Genomic DNA, 15,478 nt, shown 5'->3' with positions numbered 1-15,478 from the left:
TGTGGTGCCCAGAACAACACACAATGTTCCAGGTGAGGTCTAACCAATGCAGAATAGAGAGATACAATAACATCCCTTGATCTTCTAGACCAGTGATGGCGAACCTTTTTGAGACCGAGTGCCCAAATTGCAACCCAAAACCCACTTATTTATCTCAAAGTGCCAACACGGCAATTTAGAAGAAGAAGAAGAAGAAGAAGAAGAGGAGGAGGAGGAGGAGGAGGAGGAGGAGGAGGAGTTTGGATTTATATCCCCCCTTTCTCTCCTGCAGGAGACTCAAAGGGGCTGACAATCTCCCCTTGCCCCTTCCCCCCTCACAACAAAACACTCCTGTGAGGCATGGAGGATGGGGCTGAGAGGGAAGCTCCGAGGGAAGCTGTATTGTGACTAGCCCAAGGTCACCCAGCTAGGCGTGTGTGGCAGAGTGCCACAGGCTAATCTGAATTCCCCAGATAAGCCTCCACAGCTCAGGCAGCAGAGCTGGGAATCAAACCCGGTTCCTCCAGATTAGATATACGAGCTCTTAACCTCCTACGCCACTGCTGAATACTGAGGTTTTAGTTTAGAAAAAAAATGGTTGTATCCGAGGGCATGTCGTTACTCAGAGGAGTAAGCTTGGTAGTAAGTCAGCTGGCTTTGCTTTGGAAGCAACTGTGCAACCCAACTTCCAACAGGTGAATCACGACCCTAGGAGGGTTTACTCAGAAACAAGCCCCATTACCAGCAACCGAGCTTACTCTCAGGTAGAGGATCACACTTTATTTCTTCGCATGAAAATCAGTGGTGTTTGACAGCGCTTAACAGGGTTACCTACACTGCTTTCCCAAAACTAGGTCTTAAGTTTAATGCTAATAATCGAGCCCAGCAGCCCAGGCCAGCCTAGATGTGTGTGTGGGATGACTCTGCTTGTGCGTGCCCACAGAGAGGGCTCTGAGTGCCACCTCTGGCACCCGTGCCATAGGTTCGCCACCACTGTTCTAGACACTATACTCCTATTGATGCATTGCAGAATTGCATTGGGTTTCTTGGCTGCCATATCACACTGCTGGCTCATGTTCGGTTGTGGTCTATTAAGACTCCTAGATCCCTTTCGCATGTAGCATTGTCAAGCCAGGTGTCACCCATCCTATATCTGTGCATTACATTTTTTTCTTCCTAAGTGTAGAATCTCTGTTGAAATTTATTCTGTTAGTTTTATCTGTGGCATAGTGGAGCAGCAATGGCGTAGAAGGTTAAGAGCAGGTGCACTCTGATCTGGAGGAACCTGGTTTGATTCCCCGCTCTGTCGCCTGAGCTGTGGAGGCTTTTCTGGGGAATTCGGATTAGCCTGTACACTCCCACACACGCCAGCTGGGTGACCTTGGGCTAGTCACAGCTTCTCTGAGCTCTCTCACCCCCACCTACCTCACAGGGTGTTTGTTGTGAGGGGGGGAAGGGCAAGGAGATTGTAAGCCCCTTTGAGTCTCCTGCAGGAGAGAAAGGGAGGATATAAATCCAAACTCTTCTCCTCTTCTTCATCTCTGTTGAAATTCATTCTGTTAGTTTTGGCTCGCTAATCTGTCCAGGTCATCTTGAATCCTGCCCCTGTCCTCCGGGGTATTAGCTACCCCTCCTAATTTGGTATCATCTGCAGATCTGATTGACATGCCCTCTATTCCATCATCCAAGTCATTGATAAAAATATTGAATAGCACTGGGCCCAGGACAGAACCCCGTGGCACGCCACTACTCACTTCTCTCCAGGATGAAGATGAGCCATTAATGAGCACCCTTTGAGATCGATCGGTTGTCTTCAGAATAAAGGGGGCTGACTCGAGCTGTGTGCTCTCCGTGGACATGAATCGGCCACCAGCTAAGTGGGGATGGCTGCCTGGGTCAGATGCATTCCCAGTTGCCAGAGCCTAAAAAAGACTTCTGCTGCATATAGTTGTGATCTTACGTAAATGGATTCTTTGTGCGAGTAAGTAGGCCCAATTGGAATCCTACTCGGGCACCCTGAAAAATTTGTTGGACTAAGATGAGAACCAGCATGGCGTAGTGGTTAAGAGCAGGTACACTGTAATCTGGATAATTCCCTGCTCTGCCACTTTGATTCCCTGCCCTGCCACTTCAGCTGTGGAGGCTTATCTGGTGAACCAGATTAGCTTGTGCACGCCAACACATGCCAGCTAGGTGACCTTGGGCTAGTCACAGTTCTTTGGAGCTCTCTCAGCTCCACGTACCTCACAGGGTGTTTGTTGTGGGTGGGTGTGGGGGGGAGGGAAGGGAAAGGAGTTTGTAAGCCCCCTTGAGTCTCCTTGCAGGAGAGAAAGGGGGGATATAAATCCAACTCTTCTTCTGCTGATTTAGAATCTGTCTGTTGTACTGCAGGCCAGCAGAGCTGCTGCCTGAAACTGTCATCATGGGTAAAGTCATCTGTGCAAAAAAGCCTCTGAAAAGTTAAGATTCAAGTCTAGGAGTAACTTAGAGATCAACAACGTTCTCCTGGCGTGAGCTCCTCCCCGACGCTGACCCCCCAAACATCTCGTTGGTCTTTAAGCTGCTGCTGGAGTTGAGTCCCAGCTCTTCTCCTTTCGACCAATACGGCTACCCTCTGAAATGCTACCAAAGGCTTTTTTCTTTGCTGGCTGTGCCCCTCTCCCCACGGACAGAGGGAAGGGGGAAGCAGATGGCACCAGCCCCTGACTGTGCTTCTTCCTTTCAGACGCTCTAACACTTACTCCTACACGGAGACCCCGCTCTACACTCAGAACACAGGAGCTGGCTACTACGAGTCTCAGACCACCCCGACGCAAGTGTCCACCCCAGCGACCTCCCAGGCGGTGGCCAGCAGTGGGTCAGTGCCCATGTATGTTTCCGGTGGGCAAATTATTGCCAACCCCAGCGGGGGCAGCACAACTGGAGCCAGCGGAGGAGGAGGCGGCAGCGGCGGCGGAAGTGGGAGCAGCGGAGGAAGCAGTGGTGGCGGCAGCACAGGGACCTATGTGATCCAAGGGGGTTACATGCCGGGAAGTTCAAGCCAGTCTTACTCACACACCACCCGTGCCTCCCCAGCAACTGTAAGTCTGCTATTGGGTTGCTCTGCTCTCTGTGTGGGGTGGTGGGGGGGGGAGTTGCTGGGGGTATCTGTGGTCTTCTCAGCAGCCCACTCAAGTTGACTCAGAGCAGTGATTCTAGGGGTTGTGCCATTCCATGAAGACTCAGCGAGACAACTCTTCTGCCCACATCTGATCTTTCCCAGCAGGACAAGAGAGAGTTGTGTGTGTTGGGGGGGTGGGGGGGGGAGGTTCCTCTAAAATAGGGGTCCCATCAGTTTCTTACTTGGATTTGGTGGGTTTTCCAGGTTGTATGGCCGTGTTCCAGTAGCATTTTCTCCTGACATTTCACCTGCGTCTGTGGCTGGCATCTTCAGAGGATCTGATGGTAGTAAAGCGAGTGGACTATATATACCTGTGGAATGTCCAGGGTGGGAGAAAGAACCATTTGCATTGGTTGAAACTGTTAAGGGTGCAATTTGCAAGTGTCATTTATACGTGTTAAGGGAGCAATTTGCAAGTTAACACATGCAAAGCACACCTGCTAATTGCACTCTTTATACTTGTTAACCAATGCAAACGGTTCTTTCTCCCACCCTGGACATTCCACAGGCATATATGCGCCACTTTCTTGACTACCATCAGATCCTCTGAAAAATGCCAGCAAATACAGGCTTGACAACGTCAAGCAGAAAAAGAACTACTGGAGTGCTGTAACCCACAACTCTGGAAAACCTACGGCTTGTCAAAATGATTCAGCAGTGAAAGCCTTCAACCGTTTCTTATTTATATATTTCCTATATCAATCAACCCACCTTTATTGGCATATTATACAAAGCAAGAAAAGAAAAAGAAATATTCATAAAGCATACTCAAGAACAGCCTGTGCCCGATCACTGGGATGACACATCATAAGAAGGTGGCTGTTAGTTACATGACAGTTATAGTGATTCAGCAAATATTCACTTTTTGGTGGTCTGAATAGCCCTTTTTGTTGCATCATAGAAGAGTTGGATTTATATCCCCCCCCCTTCTCTCCTGCAAGGAGACCCAAAGGGGCTTAGAATGTCCTTGCCCTTCCCCCCCCCACAACAAACACCCTGTGAGGTAGGTGGGGCTGAGAGAGCTCTGAAGAGCTGTGACTTGCACAAGGTCACCCAGCTGGCATGTGTGGGAGTCAGTGGTGGGATCCAAAAATTCTAGTCACAGGTTCCCCTGGTGGTGGGATTCAAACTGTGGCGTAGCGCCAGTGGGGCTGGGCGGGGCACGACGGGGGCATGGCTGGGCATTCCTGGGCAGGGCTGTGGCAAGGACGCTTGGCCATGCGCTGTGTCCTTGGCCGAGGAAACATGGCCAGGCTCGTCTGCATGGCGCAGGCTGCCACGCACCGGTGCACCTCCTGCTATGAGCTGCTTCCAGAGTTCTGCGGCGCTCACTGCTGAGGAGGAGGAGGAGTCCACGAAGGCATGGCGTCAATCACGTGGCAAAATCACCCATTAGTCACCCCCTCTCGGCACACGCAAATAATTAGTAACCTACTCTCGGGAACCTGTGAGAACCTGCTGGATCCCACCTCTGGTTGGAGTGCACAAGCTAGTCTAGTTCACCAGATAAGCCTGCACTGCTGAAGTGGCAGAGCAGGGAATCAAACCTGGTTCTCCAGATTAGAGTGCACCTTCTCTTAACCACTACACCACGCTGGCTCTCCAGAAGAGGGGATAATAACTTAGTTCTAAGAATCATGCAGCTGGAACAATGCAACAGGATATGGCCAAGTGGCTCTGCACTGTTAATGCTGCAGGCACAGATTCTTTCTTGACATGGAATTTTCAGTTGTTGCCTGTGATGCCTCCCCTGCCCGCTCGTCCCCCTAGGGCGAGTGTGCCGTCCCTCCTCCCTTTACCTAGGGGTTGTCCTCCCCAGCCGAGCTCTTAAATAACCTCGCCCACAGGGTGCCTCAGCTCTAGGCGTAACCTGCCTCCCTTCCTGCCCCTCCCCCCCCCCCTCCGTTGCCTCACGGAGTGAGGGTTAGCCCGCCAACTGGGCTCTCTACTCTCCTTCCCCTGTTGCACCTTCACAGGGACGAGACCCAACAGAAGTCCCCCAGCTTGTTACCCAGCACAGTTGACCTCTGGAACTCTCCCACTCCCAGCCCTCTTGGGCTAGACCAGGGGTAGGGAACCTGCGGCTCTCCAGATGTTCAGGAACTACAATTCCCATCAGCCTCTGTCAGCATGGCCAATTGGCCATAACCCTAACCCTAACCCTAACCCTACCCCTGGGCTAGACTGTCTTCCTTCCCTGCCTCCACACAGCTCTCTCCTCAACCCTCTCTCCCCAGGACCAGCACGGGAAACGCTTGCCTTCCCACCTGTGTAGCGGCTTCCTCCCACCTCATCTCCCGCCTCGTACCGGCACGCGGAACCCCCTGATCAGGCTGGCTGCAGCTGGGGGTGAGGCCCGGCTGAGAACTCAAAGGCGTTACCACTGCACTCCCAGGCTGGGCCAGAGGCAGCTTGTGTCGGCGGTGGGCCCACAGCCCAGCTGAAGAAGATACCTGGGGTGGGAGTCGTTATGCATCGACATGGCTGACTGGTCTGGAGTGCCCGATAGAATGGCCGTAGTCGAGGCGGCGGCATCCGCGCTCCCGGAGCGGGGAGGCGGCGGATCGGCCGGGCAGTGCAGCATCCCCTCTCCAGCCGTGGCCAGGGCTGCGGTCTCGTGCAGCCCTGGAACCAGTCCGGGCACCGTGCTCTGGAACCAGTCCGGCGCTCGCGTCCGGACATTGCCCTTGGAGCATGCCTGATAGTAGTGCATTGCATCTAGCACAGATAATAGCCCAGCGCTGGTGGGGCTTTGTTAGCTGGATTAGTCATGCAGCCAGTATCGAGAGAGATTTATACCCCATCTGTCCCAGTGGGGGCCCAGAGTGGCTTACATTATTCTCCTCTCCTCCATTTTACCTTCACAGCAACCTTGTGAGGTAGGTTGGGCTGTGTGATGGGCCCAAGGTCACCCAGGAGGCTTGGGTGGCAGAGCCTGGAATTGAACCTGGGTCTCCCAATTCATAGTCCAACACAGTTAACCACTGTTTACCCGCGCCACTGCACCTCGCATGGCGGCATTTGGCCACCCGCCACCACTTCCACCATGGCGTGGGTTGCAGGGAATTTGGTTGTGTTTCATTCCCGAGGCTAAGAGCGGCTTCATGAAAGACCTGGCTATTAATCATGGCCAACTAAGGGTGGCAACAAAGTCAGGACTCACTAGGGCAGCCTGTGAGTCACAGACCCATTTCTTCACAGGTCCAGTGGCTGCTAGATAACTACGAGACCGCGGAAGGGGTGAGTCTTCCCCGGAGCACCTTGTACTGCCATTACCTGCTGCACTGTCAGGAGCAGAAGTTGGAGCCCGTCAATGCCGCATCCTTTGGCAAGCTGATCCGTTCGGTGTTTTTGGGACTCCGCACCCGACGTCTTGGAACCAGGTAAATGGCCCTGGAAGGCGGTGTTCCTGTGGACTCCGCCCATGACAAAGAGAAAAAGAATCGCAGAGTGGGGAAGCACAAAGCTAGTTAAGACGGATAATGTGCGTTAAACCAAGTTTACGAAAGGGGGGGGCGCTGTAGTAGATGAGTCATCTCAGGTTTCGCTAAGGTAGTTAGCACTAGTAATAAGATAAAAATCCTGAGTCCTGGTTCAGTCCAGGTAGGGGGTTAGCATGAAATTTGTTAATGCATCCAAGTCACTTCGGCCTGATGTAGCAAATAATAATCATAAACAGGATTTTTATTACATCTGCAGAAGTCCCTGGATGCTATGCTGAAATAAAGCTACGGTTTTTAAGATGCCGCAAGACTCCTGTTAATGAATCATCGTTCACACTGGAGTCTCCCTTTGAAGTTTTTTTGTTGGTTTTCAGAGGATAGTTTTCAGCTCAGCAACAGAGTGTCCTAGTAGATTGAAACCTTCTCCCATCAGCTAGATTCAGGTTCAGCAACACCTTAGAGATGAACAAGGGTTTTCAGGGTGTGAGCTTTCAAGGGTCGAAGGGCCCTTTGCCAGATTTTGAGAGCGTGGGCTCTCAAAAGCTGATACCCCAAAAGCCTTGTTGCTCTCTGATGTGCTCCAGCTGCTCCATTGCAGACCAAGATGGCTGCCCTCTGAAAGCGTTATCCCATCAGTTTCTGAATGATGCCATTTAGTGACTTTCTTTTTGGCCTGTTTTGAGAAGGGCATTGTTGCCCCGTGGCGGCAGGTCTGAGCTTAGAGAATGAGGCCAAGTCAGCAGAGCTGATGTTATTAGGTCTGTGTACAAGGGAGCAAAGGTTGACCACAGATGCTGTCACCACAGATGCAGGCAAAATGTCAGGAGAAAATGTACAACCCGGAAAACCAACTATCTTTAAGAGTGCAATGTCAACATTAGCCCAAATAAACTCAAAAATACACACGTTGCACTCTGGCTGTGTCTAATCTTATATATTAATCTTATATATAATTGAACAACTCAACACTTCTATTTGTATTTACATTTCCTTATTTCTCTGACAAGGTTCTTAAAAATACAGCATAAGTCTTCCAACTCTTATAACTAAACATAAATCATCACTTAGTCCATTCAATTCACTATTCAGAAACAAAACTTCAGTTCCATATAGTCCATGTATCAATTCTGTAGGTTCTACATAGAAACGTCTCGCGCGTATACAACGTTTTTCATGCGTCTTCCTCAGTATGCCAGTATGTTCAAACAACTTCCATCAGTTCTTTGAGGCTTCTAATGGGTATATCTGAAATTAAAATTACACAGATACATATATACAGAAAACACAATCATGCCTATTTCTCTATCTTTTTTGCACCAGTCCATTTCATCTGTCTTTCCTGCATCTTTTATTTTTATTGCTCCCATTACTCACTGGCATTCTGTTAAGAGTTGCCCGCTCCCTTCTCTGCCTTCCGTTTATCTTTCGCTGACCCATAGAGTGCGCTACATGTAAGACAGCCTTGGTTTAAAACACCTGTGCAGCTGTCGTCGATCTTACAGATGACCTGCGAAATCCAGTGCTTTGTTAAGACCTATTCTATCTGTCTGGAATTTAAAGATATATCTATTTTCCATTTGTAACCATTTTTTTCTCCACATTGCCCACAGAAAATTCCTCTTGCAAATGGTATATAACACAAAAACGTAGGTCCATTTCACTGTGTTGTAGTTCCTGGAAATGCTCCACCAAGGGAGCTTCCAGCTTGCCAGTTCTGATGCAACTGCAATGCTCTGCCACCCTGGTCTTAATCTGGCATAACGTCTTCCCAATATAGAGTTTTGGGCAGGGGCAAACAATCGCATATATACATCTTAAATTAGTAATACATGGCGATATATGGTGTCGCTAGCCATTGCAAATTTAATCCAGGTATATCAATTGTTGCAGTTGATAGAGAACATTGGCACTGTGCACATTTGTTACAAGGAAAATGTCCAGATTGTGTCTGAGCTGGTCCACGTTTATCCAGTAAGTCTGCCCTAAGAAACAGCATACTAAGGAATTGGCACGTGGTTAGAGATTTACCTGGATGTGATTTACCCCCACTAATAGGTCTACGCTGAACAAGAAATCTAAGACAAACAGTGGTTTATGTTTAGTTATAAGAGTTGAAAGACTTATGCTGTATTTTTAAGAACCTTGTCAGAGAAATAAGGAAATGTAAATACAAATAGAAGTGTTGAGTTGTTCAATTATATATAAGATTAATATATAAGATTAGACACAGCCAGAGTGCAACGTGTGTATTTTTGAGTTTATTTGGGCTAATCAACCCGGAAAACCCACAACATCCTAGTGATTTCGGCCGTGGAAGCATTTGACAGTATTGCTTACTCAGATGGTAGCAGCTCTCCAGCAACCCAGGCTGAAGGGTTTCACATCACCCACTGCCTGATCTGTGGCTCCCAATCTTGATCCTCCTTGATCTGAGGTGGCAAAGGCCTTAGCAGACCAGGTGCTTGGGAGCAGCAGCAGCAGCAGCAGCAGAAGGCCCTTGCTTTCACATCCTGCCTGTGAGCTCCCAAAGGCACCTGGTGGGCCACTGCGAGTAGCAGAGTGCTGGACTAGATGGACTCTGGTCTGATCCAGCAGGCTAGTTCTTATGTTCTTAAGGCCCACTTGCTTCCACATCCTGCCTGTGAGCTCCCAAAGGCACCTGGTGGAGCCACTGCAGTGGCAGAGTGCTGGACTAGATGGACTCCTGGTCACAGTCCAGAGGCTGGTTGTATGTTCTTAAGGCCATTGCTTTCCACATCCTGCTGTGGGCTCCCCGAGGCACCTGGTGGGCCTCTCGCGAGGTAGCAGAGAGCTGGACTAGATGGACTCTGGTCTGATCCATGAGCTCTTTCTTATGTTCTTAAGACCATTGCTTTCACATCCTGCATGCTTGAGCTCCCAAAGGCACCTGGTGGAGCTTTCATGAAGACCAGCAGAGTGCTGGACTAGATGGACTCTGGTCTGATGTGAGCTGGTTCTTATGTTCATAGACCATTGGCACCACATCCTGCCTGTGAGCTCCCAAAGACACCTGGTGGGCCTGCAGAGTAAGAGTGCTGGACTAGATGGACTCTGGTCTGATCCAGCAGGCTAGTTTCTTATGTTCTTAAAGGCCATTTCGCTTACCTCTGCATGCTTGAGCTCCCAAAGGCACCTGGTGGGCCACTGCAGTGACCAGCAGAGTGCTGCTGGACTAGATGGACTCTGGTCTGATCCAGCTTGAGCTCGTTCTTATGTTCTTAAGGCCATTGCTTTCACCTCCCTGCATGTGAGCTCCCAAAGGCACCTGGTGGGCCACTCACCGAGTAGCAGAGAGTGCTGGACTAGATATGGACTCTGGTCTGATCAACAGGCTCTTTCTGCTTATGTTTGCTTAAGGCCATTAATCACCTCCTGCATGTGAGCTCCCAAAGGCACCTGGTGGGCCACTGCGAATAGCAGAGTGCTGGACTAGATGGACTCTGGTCTGATCCAGCAGGCTCGTTCTTATGTTCTTAAGGCCATTGCTTTCACATCCTGCCTGTGAGCTCCCCAAGGCACCTGGTGGGCCACTACGAGTAGCAGAGTGCTGGACTAGATGGACTCTGGTCTGATCTAGCAAGGCTCTTTCTTATGTTCTTCCTGGAGATGCCAGGGATAAAACCGGGGACCTCCCTGCATGCCAAGCAGTTGCTCCAGCCCCTAAAACTGCATAGTCAGCCGCACCTGCTAAGAGCAACCTGCCATGCTGGCAGGGGCTGATGGGATTTGTAGTCCATGAACATCTGGAGAGCCGCAGGTTGCAGACCCCTGCTCTAGGGGTACACAAGAAAATGGCTAAAAATTGCATTTCTCCCATCCTGCTCTCACGTGAAGACATGTGGCTGCCTGATACTGGATTGGGCTTCCCGTCCACCCAGGGCAGTATGGTCTGCTCAGGCAAGCAGCCGCTCTCCAGGGTCTCAGGGCGAGGTCTTTCACATCCCCTGCTGCCTGGCCCTTTGAACTGGTGACACCGGAGATCGAACCTGCGACCTTCTGCATGCCAAGCAGATGCTGCACTGCTGAGCCACATCCTCTTGATCAGGGGTCTTCAAACTATGGCCCTCCAGATGTTCATGGACTACAATTCCCATCAGCCCCTGCCAGCATGGCCAAGTGGTAGGGCTCATGGGAATTGTAGTCTATGAACATCTGGAGGGCCATAGTTTGAAGACCCCTGCTCTTGATCATGGTGGGATGAGAGGGAGTGGCCGGCAGGCTTGTACACTCTCCCTTCTTGTCTTTCAGAGGAAACTCGAAATACCATTACTACGGGCTTCGCATCAAAGCCAACTCCCCGCTGCTCCGGCTCATGGAGGATCAGCAACATCTGGCCATGAGGCAGCAGCCCTTTTCTCAGAAGCAAAGGTAGGCGACGGCACTGGGCCCTCCGGAAGGCTCCGGGATGCTCGCTGTGAGCCAAACGTGACCCCAAGTGAGCTGCCCCCCTTCAGCACCCACGTGTGTCAGGGTGCAGCAGTGGCGTAGTGGCTAAGAGCAGTGGCTAAGAGCAGGTGCACTCTGATCTGGAGGAACCGGGTTTGATTCCCCGCTCTGCCGCCTGAGCTGTGGAGGCTTATCTGGGGAATTCAGATTAGCCTGGGCACTCCCACACACACGCCAGCTGGGTGACCTTGGGCTAGTCACAGCTTCTCGGAGCTCTCTCAGCCCCACCCACCTCACAGGGTGTTTGTTGTGAGGGGGGGAAGGGCAAGGAGATTGTCAGCCCCTTTGAGTCTCCTGCAGGAGAGAAAGGGGGATATGAATCCAAACTCCTCCTCCTCCTCCTCCTCTTCTTCTTCTCCTCCTCCTCCTCCTCCTCCTCCTCCTCCTCCTCCTCCTCCTTCTTCCTGGCCCGCAGTCACACATGGTCCCTCCCTTCTTGCGTGCCTTGCCCCAAGCTCATGTTCCTCTGCCTTGCAGGCTGAAGCCCATTCAGAAGTTGGAGGGCATGACCAATGGCGTGGCTGTGGGGCAGCAGCAGGCCTCGGGGCTGTCCGACATCAGTGCCCAAGTGCAGCAGTACCAGCAGTTCCTGGGTAAGAATCTCCTGCTGGCCTGGAGGCCTGAGCAGGATCTAGAGGAGTCGACAGCAGCCAGTCCCCACCCCCAGCAGCCAAAAGCAGTGATCCCCTGGCCCCCAGTGAATACTGCGTTGTGGGGGGAGTTTGTTTTCCAGTCATCATCCATGGGATGGGATGGGGGCATCACAAGTGACCACCCTGTGAACAGTCCGCATTTGTGTAGGCCCCCTGTCTATCTCAGGACAGCACAGGGCCAGTGTGGAAATGTTCTGCTTGGCTGTGCTGCTCCACATGGAACGCAGTCCCCACCATGAGGCCCGGGGGACCGTGGTGCCAGCAGGCAGCAATCCTGAAGCCCACCAATAGCGTTTGGAAAGTGAGCGGGGTCAGATGGGCACCTGGCCAGTAGGGCTTCTCCTTGTCCACCAAAGACCTGATTGGCCGTGCAGAGCAAAATAACGTTCAGCGACAGCTGCCGCTACAGTCTTGGTTTTATTCTCTTTCTGACTCCCTCTATCTCAGTGTGTTTTTAAATTTTACTTCTGTCATCCCATTGTACTTGGGCTCTCACGTGACCATTCTGTGGTTTTCGCCCTTCACACACTGTCAGAATTCCAAAGATGGCCACAGGCTGGGAAAGGCTGGGGAAGCCCCTGGCATGCCCTCGGGCGCCCCCCCTCCCCCCCGCCGCCAAAGACATTCGCCACAGCTTCCAGCAGCTTCGCTAGCCGCAGTCTTGCATTGGTAGCCAGGGAAGGTGAGCCACGAAGACACGCTTCCCTTGGCTGCTCACTGGAAGCTAGGAGAGACCTCTCTCCCACTCTCCCGGCAGATCCCTCCCGCAGCCTGCCTGACTTTGCGGACCTGGACCTGCAAGGGAAGCCACTTCCTGAGGGCATCGGGGTGGAGGATGTGAAGGCCTTCCAGTTGCTTTACCGGGAGCATTGCGAGGTATGTGCGGGGAGCCTCTTGGGAATTGGGGGTGGGGGTCCGGGAGGTCGGTGAGAAGCAGGCTGATGCGCTTCTCGGGTGGGACTACCCTGTGCCACACCCTGCCAGAGCAGGTGAGCCTGGCAGGACTCTAGTTGCTTGAAGAGCCCAAGCAGTGGGAACAGGATGGGAACAGTTTGGGGCAGAGTCGAGTCCCCCTTCCCAAATTCTTCCCCTTTTGATATCCACCATAGCAAATAAGCAGGAGGTCAGTGGATTAACAAAGATAAGGCTGGAAGCTACTTCCACTGTGTCAGGCTCGCAGCCAGCATGGGGTAGTGGTTAAGAGCAGGTGTACTCTAATCTGGAGAACTGGGTTTGATTCCCCGCTCTGCCACTTTAGCTGTTGAGGCTTATCTGGGGAAGCAAATTAGTTTGTGCACTCCAACACATGCCAGCTGGGTGACCTTGGCCGAGTCACAGTTCTTTGGAGCTCTCTCAGCCCCACCCACCTCACAGGGTGTTTGTTGTTGGGGGTGGGGGGAAGGGCAACGAGATTGTCAGCCCCTTTGAGTCTCCTGCAGGAGAGAAAGGGGAGATATAAATCCAAACTCTTCCACTTCTAATAGTTGTTAAACAAAATTTATAGGACCTTAAGATCTCAAAGCAATTGTACAGAAGCAAAGTACTCACACAAATTCTCTGGTGTTGTATTCAATGTCAGCTTAATATGTGCAGACTCAAAGGTGCACGACTTGGGCCCCCAAACAAAACAGTTTCAAGATACATATATACATTCATATCAAACTCAGATGTGAAGTTAAGCTAATCAGTGTCCGGATAATAAACTGATCTTGCGATCACTTCCAAAGCTTGCGGTTTACAGAAGGCTCGTGTGTTGGGAAACAACTCCCATTGTTAGTCTGTTATTCAACAGTTATTCCAATATTTCAGGACTGTTTGAACATGGAAATCCGAGCTACTACTGATTTTTCTTCCCTTTGCTGACATGATAACCCGTTGTTATGAACTCCCATTATGGGGGATCTTATATACCAGTGATGCTGAACCTTTTTGAGACCGGTGCCCAAATTGCAACCCAAAACCCACTTATTTATCGCAAAGTGCCAATGCGGCAATTTAACCTGAATAACCCCCTCGAGCAGGGGCAAGTCTGCTATAGCCTCCAGCAAGTCCCACATGCACCGCTCTGCACCTCTGCCCCCTCTGCCCCCCCCCCCGGGGCAGCAGCCACCTGGAGCACAGGCACCAGGCCCGCCAGCCGAGTCCTCCCTGCTCACTGAGGTGCACGCATATCAAGTCCAGCGGCCCAGGCCAGCCTAGATGTGTGTGTGTGGGGGGGGGGGGGGTGATTTTCCCCCCACATGACGAACTCTGTGCCCGCATGCCCACAGAGAGGGCTCTGAGTGCCACCTCTGGCACCCGTGCCATAGGTTTGCCACCACTGTTATATACACACCCCGTAGACTAAGATGTGAAACAAGGAAGTGTTTGTGCCGAGGTATGACGGCTCAAGAATGTGTTTATTTATTTGCTTGCTTTATACTCCACCTTTCTCCCCAGTGAGGACCCAATGTGGCTTCCATTGCTCTCCTCCCCTCCATTTTCTCCTCACACCAACCCTGTGAGGTAGGTTAGGTTGAGAGTGTGTGATGCTACAGTGGGAATTCGAACCCAGGTCTTCCAGATCCTTGTCCAGCGCTCTAAGCCACTAAATCCCAACTGGCTCTCGTGAGCGTCACCAGTGCACAGAGGTGCCCTTCCGCCTCCCATATATTGGTCAAAGATTTTAATTTGTTGTCGCATAACCCATTTGGGCGGATCCATCGACAGTGCAGTCTGGCTTTCAGAAGTGCTGCAGTTGCAGACGGGGAAGTCCCAGTTGTCTTGCTGCGTCACGAGGGGAAGACGTAAAGCCTTCAGAGCGACTGGCTTTTATGGCATCGTCTCCTCCCCTTTGTCCTTTTCTCAGGCTATTGTGGATGTGATGATCAACCTTCAGTTCACACTGGTGGAGACCCTCTGGAAGACTTTCTGGAGGTACAACATGAACCAGCCAAGCGACGCCACCACAATCGTCATGTGAGTATGGCCGAGAGGCCGCTCGTGAAAGCGGGTGGGACTGGAAAAATCTTTGGCTAAGAATGTCCCCCTGCCCCTCCCAGCCCTGTCAGGGATCCAGAGCAGCTGTGGCTCAGCTGACCTCCTATCTTTGGAACTCCCTGGCTCAGGACTGGGCACTTCTCAGCAACTGGAACAAGGAAATCATGGTGCATTTGCCCCGAGTCCTCAAACCGCACCCCTGGCAACGCCCTGGCTGACTCTTTCCCGTGACAGACTCCCCTTTGCCAGCCTAGACCTGGAGGGGACCCACGAAGCTGCCTCGTCCACTGAGAGATCCAAACGTCAGGTCTGCAATTCCATTCAGTGACAGGCTCTGGATTTCATCAGTCAGAAGTCTTTATTGAAATGAATGTTGAACCCCTGGCTTTTGCAAAGCCAGTTCTAACCCGTTCCCCAAAACCCCCTTAGCTTTATTTCCTCTATTGCCCACCCCCACCCCCGGCGGCCAAGTCTGTTCCCAAGATCTAGGGAAAGATAAGAGAGCCATCTGGCTACCCCCCGCCCCCCTTCGCTGGGAAGGCCAGAGATTCCACTGTTATCTACAGTTGCTAGCACAGAGAGAAATAAGAAATGAACGGAAAGATTCAGCAATCCAAAGAGGCCCCTACGGGCGGTAAGGGCCAGACATTAAGCACACACACACACACACACCCCAATAGTGACACCGAGTTCAGTAGCCCCCTGGTCTTGTCTCTGATGAAGGGAGCGTTGACTCTCAAAAGCTCATCCCCTGAAAATGTTGCTGCCTGCGAGGTTTTTACTGGACTTGGATCTAA

At 51.6% G+C, this 15,478-nt stretch overlaps 1 protein-coding gene across 3 annotated transcripts in view; it reads left to right on the top strand.

Moving 5' to 3' along the window:
• RFX1 (regulatory factor X1) overlaps window positions 1-15,478 on the top strand; it is an 85,651-nt gene that overhangs the window by 50,166 nt on the left and 20,007 nt on the right. For all 3 annotated transcript variants that reach the window (XM_048489678.1, XM_048489680.1, XM_048489679.1), the window contains exons 9-14: window positions 2,705-3,059; window positions 6,341-6,522; window positions 10,852-10,971; window positions 11,527-11,642; window positions 12,460-12,578; window positions 14,551-14,660. In XM_048489678.1, the coding sequence (XP_048345635.1) occupies window positions 2,705-3,059; window positions 6,341-6,522; window positions 10,852-10,971; window positions 11,527-11,642; window positions 12,460-12,578; window positions 14,551-14,660 (1,002 nt within the window). The remainder of the gene's footprint in view (window positions 1-2,704; window positions 3,060-6,340; window positions 6,523-10,851; window positions 10,972-11,526; window positions 11,643-12,459; window positions 12,579-14,550; window positions 14,661-15,478) is intronic.

Source organism: Sphaerodactylus townsendi, linkage group LG03 (assembly GCF_021028975.2).
Source record: "Sphaerodactylus townsendi isolate TG3544 linkage group LG03, MPM_Stown_v2.3, whole genome shotgun sequence".
In the NCBI taxonomy this organism is placed as follows: domain Eukaryota; kingdom Metazoa; phylum Chordata; class Lepidosauria; order Squamata; family Sphaerodactylidae; genus Sphaerodactylus; species Sphaerodactylus townsendi.
The sequence above is the reverse complement of the archived record's forward strand: the minus strand, read 5'-3'. Positions and strand labels throughout refer to the sequence as shown.